A 10091-nucleotide genomic window follows, 5' to 3' on the forward strand; every position below is an offset into this window, starting at 1 on the left:
CACACTCACACATGCACCGACACACACACGCACACATGCACGCACAGACACACAACCATACATGCACACACAGACATGTGCGTGCGCGCGCACACACAAACACACACACTAATGCACTCAAACACACAGACACACATGCAAACACAGAGACACACAGTCACACACACAGACATGCGTACACACAAACAGAGCAAGGTTCAGGTACACACAGGCACACACACAGAGCAAGGTTCAGGTACACACACACACACACACAGAGCAAGGTTCAGGTACACACATACAGACATACACACATACACACACACACACACATACAGACACACACTCACACACAGACATACACACGCACAGACATATGCATATACACACAGACACACACACACAGACATACACGCACACACTTACACTCACAGACACACAGACACACACACACACACAGTGCAAGGTTCAGGTACACACAGACACACACAGACATACACACACACACAGACACACACTCTTACACAGATACACACACACACACATCACACACACAAAGACACACACACACAGAGCAAGGTTCAGGTACACACACAGACATACACACACACATACACACACAGACACACACACACACATACACAGATACAGACATACACAGATACAGGCATACACACACACACAGAGCAAGGTTCAGGTACACACACAGACATACACACACACATATACACACACAGACAGACATACACACAAACATACAAACATACACACACAGACATAGACACACACACATACACACACAGACATTCACACAGACACTCACACAGACACAGACACACACACAGACACACAGACACACACAGACACACACACATACATGCACACACACATACATATACACACATACACACACACGCACACACACACACACACACAGACACACACACAGAGCAAGGTTCAGGTACACACAGAGATATACAAAAACACACAATGACACACACACACAGACACACACAGATACAGACACACACACACACATACAGATACACACACAGAGCAAGGTTCAGGTACACACACACATACACACACACAGACACACAGACACACACACTCACACTCACAGACACACACAGACACACACACATACGCACACATACACACACATACACATAGACATGCACACACACAGACATACACACACACACACACACACAAACACATACAGACACACACACACACAGAGCAAGGTTCAGGTACACACAGAGATATACAAAAACACACAATGACACACACACACAGACACACACAGATACAGACACACACATACAGATACACACACAGAGCAAGGTTCAGGTACACACACACATATACAGACACACAGACATACACACATATACACACACACACATACACATATACACACACACATACACAAACATATACACACATACACACACACACACACACACACAGACACACACACACAGACACACACAGACACAGACAGACACAGACAGACACAGACACAGACAGACACAGACACAGACAGACACACACATACAGAGCAAGGTTCAGGTACACACACACAGACACAAGCACACACAGAGATATACACAGACACACACACACACAGACACAAACACACGCACAGATATACACAGACACAGGCACACACACACAGACACACACACAGGAGAGCACGACACAGCCTGGAGAGAATAGTCCCTGTACCTTGGTTTTGGAATTGACATTAGCTTTGTGCTGGAGCAGGAACTTCACCATGTTGATGTTGCCGTAGTGACAGGCCACATGTAGTGGTGTGTATCCGCTCTGGAACAGAGACACAGAGAGAGAGAGAGAGAGAGATAGAGAGAGAGGTGTTTGACCCTACCTGACCACAAACGCCAACGTGCAGTGTGTACATGAGCTAAGACAGAGTGCACACACACACACTGCTGTTCCAAGGAGGGCAGCCTCCAGTCAGCATCTGTCCATCCTGCCAGAGTCCTTTCACAAAGTTGAAAATTGACCCAAGTTCCACAAGGCCAGGAGAAAGCCATTCGGCCCATTCAATTTCCCTGACTGACCAACAACCCACCAATCTGTTTAGTGTGTGCCTGTCTTGAGATGACCCCACACTGTGGTACTGAGCTGTTTTGTCAGATCCAGTCAAGCGTCAGACGTCTGTCCTCCTGTCGCTCACTTCAATCGTCCAGTAACTGACATTTTTACCCTGGGAAAAAGACTTCGACTATCCACTCTATCTGTCTCTCTCATGATTTTGTCAACTTCTATCAGGTCGCCCCTCAGCCTCTAACATTCAAGTGAAAACAAACTGAGTTTGTCCAACCTCTCCTCATAGCTAATATCCTCCAAACCCGGCAACGTCCTGGTAAACTGTTTCTGTAACCTCTCTAAAGCCTCCACATCATTCTCGTAGTGTGATGGCACAATATTCCTCATGTTGCAGAACTAAATTAGTCTACAGCTACAACATGACTTGCCAATTTTTATAGTCTATGTCCCGCCTGATGAAGGTAAGCATGCTATATGCCTTCTTAACCACCTTATCCACTTATGTCACACTTTCAGGGAACAGTGGACCGGGATGCCCATATCCTTCTCTATGGTGATGCTCCCGAGGGCTCTGCCATTGAGTGTGTATTTCCCTCCTGTATTAGACTTTCCAAAATGCATCACCTCACATTTTTCAGGATTAAACTCCATCTGCCATTTCTCCACCTGAGTATCTAGCCTCCTATATCCCTACTAAATCCTCCAGCGATCTTCTGTGCTATATGCAGCTCTGCCTAACTTTGTACCATCGACAAACTTCCTAATCAGACTACCTACATGCTCCTCAATGTCAGTGACAGACATTATAAACACTAGCCAGGATACGCCATCACCGGGGTCTCACTCCCACATGTGCACCCCCACTGCACTGACAGCAGAAAAGGTGCACCCCATAAACACACCAACTCGCCAATCACAGGAACCATGAGGCCATTCAGCCTGCCACTTCCTCCTGGCTCTCGGCAACATGAGCTCCTCATGGTTCCCGTAACCGCGGGAACCATGTGCCGCACTGTAACCGAGGGGAGGGGAGGGGAGGGGGGAGGGGGGAAGGGGAGGGGAGAGAGAGGAGGGGGAGGGAGGAGAGAGGGGGAGGGAGGGAGGAGAGAGGGGGAGGGAGGGAGGAGGAGGAGGAGGAGGACGAGGACGAGGAGGTGCCTGTGTTGGGGTGAATTCCCCAGGGGCCTGTGTTGGGGGGAATTCCCCAGGGGCCTGTGTTGGGGGGAATTCCCCAGGAGCCTGTGTTGGGGTGAATTCCCCAGGGGCTTGTGTTGGGGGGAATTCCCCAGGAGCTTGTGTTGTGGTGAATTCCCGAGGGGCCTGTGTTGGGGTGAATTCCCCAGGAGCCTGTGTTGGGGTGAATTCCCGAGGGGCCTGTGTTGTGGTGAATTCCCCAGGGGCCTGTGTTGGGATGAATTCCCCAGGAGCCTGTGTTGGGGTGAATTCCCGAGGGGCCTGTGTTGGGGTGAATTCCCGAGGGGCCTGTGTTGGGGTGAATTCCCGAGGGGCCTGTGTTGGGGTGAATTCCCCAGGGGCCTGTGTTGGGATGAATTCCCCAGGGGCCTGTGTTGGGGGGATTTCCCCAGGGGACTGTGTCGGGGTGAATTCCCCAGGAGCCTGTGTTGGGGTGAATTCCCCAGGGGCCTGCGTTGGGGTGAATTCCCCAGGGGCCTGCGTTGGGGTGAATTCCCCAGGGGCCTGTGTTGGGGTGAATTCCCCAGGGGCCTGCGTTGGGATGAATTCCCCAGGGGCCTGCGTTGGGGTGAATTCCCCAGGGGCCTGCGTTGGGGTGAATTCCCCAGGGGCCTGTGTTGGGGGGAATTCCCCAGGAGCCTGTGTTGGGGGGAATTCCCCAGGAGCCTGTGTTGGGGTGAATTCCCCAGGGGCCTGCGTTGGGGTGAATTCCCCAGGGGCTTGTGTTGGGGGGAATTCCCCAGGAGCCTGTGTTGGGGGGAATTCCCCAGGAGCCTGTGTTGGGGTGAATTCCCCAGGAGCCTGTGTTGGGGTGAATTCCCCAGGAGCCTGTGTTGGGGTGAATTCCCCAGGGGCCTGTGTTGGGGGGATTTCCCCAGGAGCCTGCGTTGGGGGGATTTCCCCAGGAGCCTGCGTTGGGGGGAATTCCCCAGGAGCCTGCGTTGGGGGGAATTCCCCAGGAGCCTGCGTTGGGGTGAATTCCCCAGGAGCCTGCGTTGGGGTGAATTCCCCAGGAGCCTGTGTTGGGGTGAATTCCCCAGGAGCCTGTGTTGGGGTGAATTCCCCAGGGGCTTGTGTTGGGGGGAATTCCCCAGGGGCTTGTGTTGGGGGGAATTCCCCAGGAGCCCGTGTTGGGGTGAATTCCCCAGGGGCTTGTGTTGGGGGGAATTCCCCAGGAGCTTGTGTTGGGGGGAATTCCCCAGGAACCTGTGTTGGGGAGAATTCCCCAGGAGCCTGCGTTGGGGTGAATTCCCGAGGGGCCTGTGTTGGGGTGAATTCCCCAGGGTCCTGTGTTGGGGTGAATTCCCCAGGAGCCTGTGTTGGGAGGATTTCCCCAGGAGCCTGCGTTGGGGTGAATTCCCCAGGAGCCTGCGTTGGGGGGAATTCCCCAGGAGCCTGCGTTCGGGGGAATTCCCCAGGAGCCTGCGTTCGGGGGAATTCCCCAGGAGCCTGTGTTGGGGTGAATTCCCGAGGGGCCTGTGTTGGGGTGAATTCCCGAGGGGCCTGTGTTGGGGTGAATTCCCCAGGAGCCTGTGTTGGGGTGAATTCCCCAGGAGCCTGTTTTGGGGTGAATTCCCGAGGGGCCTGTGTTGGGGTGAAATCTCCAGGAGCCTGTGTCGGGGTGAATTCCCCAGGGGCCTGTGTTGGGGTGAATTCCCGAGGGGCCTGTGTTGGGGTGAATTCCCCAGGAGCCTGTGTTGGGGTGAATTCCCCAGGGGCCTGTTTTGGGGTGAATTCCCGAGGGGCCTGTGTTGGGGTGAATTCCCCAGGGGCCTGTGTTGGGGTGAATTCCCCAGGGGCCTGTTTTGGGGTGAATTCCCCAGGAGCCTGTGTTGGGGTGAATTCCCGAGGGGCCTGTGTTGGGGTGAATTCCCCAGGAGCCTGTGTTGGAGTGAATTCCCCAGGAGCCTGTGTTGGGGTGAATTCCCCAGGGGCCTGTGTTGGGGTGAATTCCCGAGGGGCCTGTGTTGGGGTGAATTCCCCAGGGGCCTGTTTTGGGGTGAATTCCCGAGGGGCCTGTGTTGGGGTGAATTCCCCAGGGGCCTGTGTTGGGGTGAATTCCCCAGGGGCCTGTTTTGGGGTGAATTCCCGAGGGGCCTGTGTTGGGGTGAATTCCCCAGGAGCCTGTGTTGGGGTGAATTCCCCAGGGGCCTGTGTTGGGGTGAATTCCCCAGGGGCCTGTTTTGGGGTGAATTCCCGAGGGGCCTGTGTTGGGGTGAATTCCCCAGGTGCCTGTGTTGTGGTGAATTCCCCAGGGGCCTGTGTTGGGGGGATTTCCCCAGGAGCCTGTGTTGGGGGGAATTCCCCAGGAGCCTGTGTTGGGGGGAATTCCCCAGGAGCCTGTGTTGGGGTGAATTCCCCAGGGGCCTGTGTTGGGGTGAATTCCCGAGGGGCCTGTGTTGGGGTGAATTCCCCAGGGGCCTGTTTTGGGGTGAATTCCCGAGGGGCCTGTGTTGGGGTGAATTCCCCAGGGGCCTGTGTTGGGGTGAATTCCCCAGGGGCCTGTTTTGGGGTGAATTCCCGAGGGGCCTGTGTTGGGGTGAATTCCCCAGGAGCCTGTGTTGGGGTGAATTCCCCAGGGGCCTGTGTTGGGGTGAATTCCCCAGGGGCCTGTTTTGGGGTGAATTCCCGAGGGGCCTGTGTTGGGGTGAATTCCCCAGGTGCCTGTGTTGTGGTGAATTCCCCAGGGGCCTGTGTTGGGGGGATTTCCCCAGGAGCCTGTGTTGGGGGGAATTCCCCAGGAGCCTGTGTTGGGGGGAATTCCCCAGGAGCCTGTGTTGGGGTGAATTCCCCAGGGGCCTGTGTTGGGGTGAATTCCCCAGGAGCCTGTGTTGGGGTGAATTCCCCAGGGGCCTGTGTTGGGGGGAATTCCCCAGGAGCCTGTGTTGTGGTGAATTCCCCAGGGGCCTGTGTTGGGGGGATTTCCCCAGGGGCCTGTGTTGGGGTGAATTCCCCAGGGGCCTGTGTTGGGGGGAATTCCCCAGGAGCCTGTGTTGGGGTGAATTCCCCAGGAGCCTGTGTTGGGGGGATTTCCCCAGGGGCCTGTGTTGGGGTGAATTCCCCAGGGGCCTGTGTTGGGGTGAATTCCCCAGGTGCCTGTGTTGGGGTGAATTCCCCAGGGGCCTGTGTTGGGGTGAATTCCCCAGGAGCCTGTGTTGGGGTGAATTCCCCAGGAGCCTGTGTTGGGGGGATTTCCCCAGGGGCCTGTGTTGGTGTGAATTCCCCAGGGGCCTGTGTTGGGGTGAATTCCCCAGGTGCCTGTGTTGGGGTGAATTCCCCAGGGGCTTGTGTTGGGGTGAATTCCCCAGGGGCCTGTGTTGGGGTGAATTCCCGAGGTGCCTGTGTTGGGGTGAATTCCCCAGGAGCCTGTGTTGGGGGGATTTCCCGAGGGGCCTGTGTTGGGGTGAATTCCCCAGGAGCCTGTGTTGGGGTGAATTCCCCAGGGGCCTGTGTTGGAGTGAATTCCCCAGGGGCCTGTGTTGGGGTGAATTCCCCAGGGGCCTGTGTTGGGGTGAATTCCCCAGGGGCCTGTGTTGGAGTGAATTCCCCAGGGGCCTGTGTTGGGGTGAATTCCCCAGGTGCCTGTGTTGGGGTGAATTCCCCAGGAGCCTGTGTTGGGGTGAATTCCCCCCTCTCTGATCTCCCCCAGCGGTGTTACCCGGGTAGTTGGCTCCATCGATGCTCCATGGTCCATCAGTAACTCAGCGACTGGCACTTGGTCCTCCTGGGCCACCAGATGTAACGCTGTTAGGCCATTCTTGGGGAAACACACACACAAAGGGGATAGTAGGCGTCGGCACCAACAGATAAAACCCAAGACCAAAAGTCAACACCTCCATCATTGCTCACCCACTCGACCCCTGCATTTACGTAGCAGCAACCCCGCTGCCAACCAGACCCTCCTGTCAGGTGGCAGGGGACCATACTGCCCTGCACAGCAAGATCCCAAACAATTCACTGCACTGAGAGCCAGCACACTGGCTCACACGGGCTCCCAGTCCCCTCTCCCCGTCCCTCCCCCCTGTCCCCCTATCCCCTGTCACTCCCCCCTGTCCCTCCCCCATCCCCTCCCCCTGTCCCCCATCCCCTGTCCCTCCATCCGTCCCCCTGACCTCTTCCCCCGTCCCCCACTCCCCTATTCACTCCCCCTGCCCCTCCCCCTGTCCCCCCGCCCCATGTCCCCTCCCCCCGTCCCCCATCCCCTCCCCCCGCACCCTGTCCCGTCCCTCTGCCCCACCCCCCTGCCACCCTATCCCCTGTCCCTCCCTCCTGTCCCCCTATCACCGTCCCTCACCTCGTCCCCTGTCCCCCTATCCCCTGTGCCTCCCCCCTCCCCTGTCCATCCCCCATCCCCTGTCCCTCCCCCCGGCCCCCCCGTCCCCTTCCCCCGTCTCCCTCTCCCCTGTCCCCTCCCCCCTTCCCCTCCCTCCTGTCCCCCATCCCCTCCCCTCTGTCCCCTGTCCCTCCCCCGTCGCCTGTCCCTCCCCCGTCGCCTGTCCTCCTATCCCCTCCCCCCGTCCCCATCCCCTGTCCCTCCCACCTGTCCCCTGTCCCCCACCCCCAACCCCCACCCCCTGACCCCCTCCCCTGTCCCTCCCCCCTGTCCCCCTGTCCCTCCCCGTCCCCTATCCCCTGTCCCTCCCCCGTCCCCGTCCCCTCCCCCCTGTCCCCCTCTCCCCTGTCCCTCCCCCTGTCCCTCCCCCCTCTCCCCCTGTCCCTCCCCCCGTCCCCTCCCCCCTCTCCCCCTATCCCCTGTCCCTCCCCCGTCCCCTCCCCCCTCTCCCCCTCTCCCCCTATCCCCTGTCCCTCCCCCGTCCCCTCTCCCCCTATCCCCTGTCCCTCCCCCGTCCCCTCTCCCCCTATCCCCTGTCCCTCCCCCGTCCCTCCCCCCCTCCCCCTATCCCTCCCCCTCCCCCCTCTCCCCATCCCCTGTCCCTCCCATCTGTCCCCTGTCCCCCTCCCCCATGCCCCCCTCCCCACTGTCCCTCACCCCCCCGTTCCCCTATCTCCTGTCGCCTCCCCCCGTCCCCCTCCCCCCTTTCCCCCTCCCCCCTGTCCCCCCCCGTTCCCCTATCCCCTGTCCCCCTCCCCCCGTTCCCCTACACCCTGACCCCCTCCCCCCCGTCCCCCTCCCCTCCTGTTCCCCTATCCCACCCCACCCGTCCCCCTACCCCCTGTCCCCTCCCCCCGTTCCCCTACCCCCTGACCCCCTCCCCCCCTTCCCCCTCCCCTCCTGTTCCCCTATCCCATCCCCCCCGTCCCCCTACCCCCTGTCCCCCTCCCCCCGTTCTCCTACCCCCTGTCCCCCTACCCCCCGTCCCCCTCCCCTCCTGTTCCCCTATCCCACCCCACCCGTCCCCCTACCCCCTGTCCCCCTCCCCCCGTTCCCCTACCCCCTGACCCCCTCCCCCCTTCCCCCTCCCCTCCTGTTCCCCTATCCCATCCCCCCCGTCCCCCTACCCCCTGTCCCCCTCCCCCCGTTCCCCTACCCCCTGTCCCCCTACCCCCCGTCCCCCTCCCCTCCTGTTCCCCTATCCCATCCCCCCCGTCCCCTACCCCCTGTCCCCCTCCCCCCGTTCCCCTACCCCCTGTCCCCCTACCCCCGTCCCCCTCCCCTCCTGTTCCCCTATCCATCCCCCCGTTCCCCCTACCCCCTGTCCCCCTCCCCCCGTTCCCCTACCCCCTGACCCCCTCCCCCCCTTCCCCCTCCCCTCCTGTTCCCCTATCCCATCCCCCCCGTCCCCCGACCCGCTGTCCCCCTCCCCCCGTTCTCCTACCCCCTGTCCCCCTACCCCCCTTCCCCCTCCCCTCCTGTTCCCCTATCCCATCCCCCCCGTCCCCCTACCCCCTGTCCCCCTCCCCCCGTTCCCCTACCCCCTGTCCCCCTACCCCCCGTCCCCCTCCCCTCCTGTTCCCCTATCCCACCCCACCCGTCCCCCTACCCCCTGTCCCCCTCCCCCCGTTCCCCTACCCCCTGTCCCTCCCCCCTGTCCCCCTCCCCCTGTCCGTGTGTGAGAGTACTACCTTACCTTGCTGCTGAGGTTAACCGTGGCTCGGTGCTGCAGTAATAACGCTGTCATGTCGACGTGACCATCCTGTGCAGCCAGGTGTAATGGGCTGACTCCCTGGAAGGACTCACTATCAGCCGATGCTCCATGTTCCAGTAGCGTTGTGCCAATGCCCACCTGGTTCTGTTTGGCAGCAATGTGTAACGGTGTGTACCCATTCTGGAAGGGACACCGAGAATCAGGCTCACAGGGGAGGGGGATCGGAGAAGGGGAGGGACAGGGGGGAGCTGCTGCGGCTCGGGGAGATCTCTCACACTCACACACATACACATACACACACACACTCACTCTCACTCCCACTCTCTCTCACACACACACACACTCTCACTCCCACTCTCTCTCACACACACTCACACACTCTCACTCTCTCTCACTCCCACTCACACACACACTCTCTCCCACACACACTCTCACTCTCCCTCTCTCGCTCGCGCACGCACACACTCTCCCTCTGCCTCTCTCTCTCACACACACACTCTCCCTCTCTCACAGACACTCTCCCTCTCTCATACACACACACTCTCCCTCTCTCATACACACACACTCTCCCTCTCTCATACACACACACTCTCCCTCTCTCATACACACTCTCCCTCTCTCACACACACTCTCCCTCTCTCTCACACACTCTCCCTCTCTCACCACACTCTCTCCCTCTCTCTCACACACTCTCCCTCTCTCACACACACACTCTCCCTCTCTCACAGACACTCTCCCTCTCTCATACACACACACTCTCCCTCTCTCATACACACACACTCTCCCTCTCTCATA

The 10091-nt window shown here is 59.0% G+C and overlaps 1 protein-coding gene across 1 annotated transcript in view; it reads right to left on the minus strand.

The window, feature by feature from the left end:
- Window positions 1-9471, minus strand: part of LOC122546514 (ankyrin-1-like) — a 109102-nt gene extending 99631 nt beyond the window's left edge. The window contains exons 1-3 of the mRNA XM_087984309.1: window positions 9279-9471; window positions 6908-7006; window positions 1711-1809 (exon numbers count right to left, since the gene is read on the minus strand). Of these exons, the coding sequence (XP_087840435.1) occupies window positions 1711-1809; window positions 6908-7006; window positions 9279-9329 (249 nt within the window). The 5' untranslated portion in view covers window positions 9330-9471. The remainder of the gene's footprint in view (window positions 1-1710; window positions 1810-6907; window positions 7007-9278) is intronic.
- Between the last annotated feature and the right edge of the window lie 620 nt (window positions 9472-10091).

Source organism: Chiloscyllium plagiosum, unplaced genomic scaffold (genome assembly GCF_037043375.1).
Source record: "Chiloscyllium plagiosum isolate Xiang-an unplaced genomic scaffold, Cpla_swu_hap1 HiC_scaffold_48, whole genome shotgun sequence".
In the NCBI taxonomy this organism is placed as follows: Eukaryota; Metazoa; Chordata; class Chondrichthyes; order Orectolobiformes; family Hemiscylliidae; genus Chiloscyllium; species Chiloscyllium plagiosum.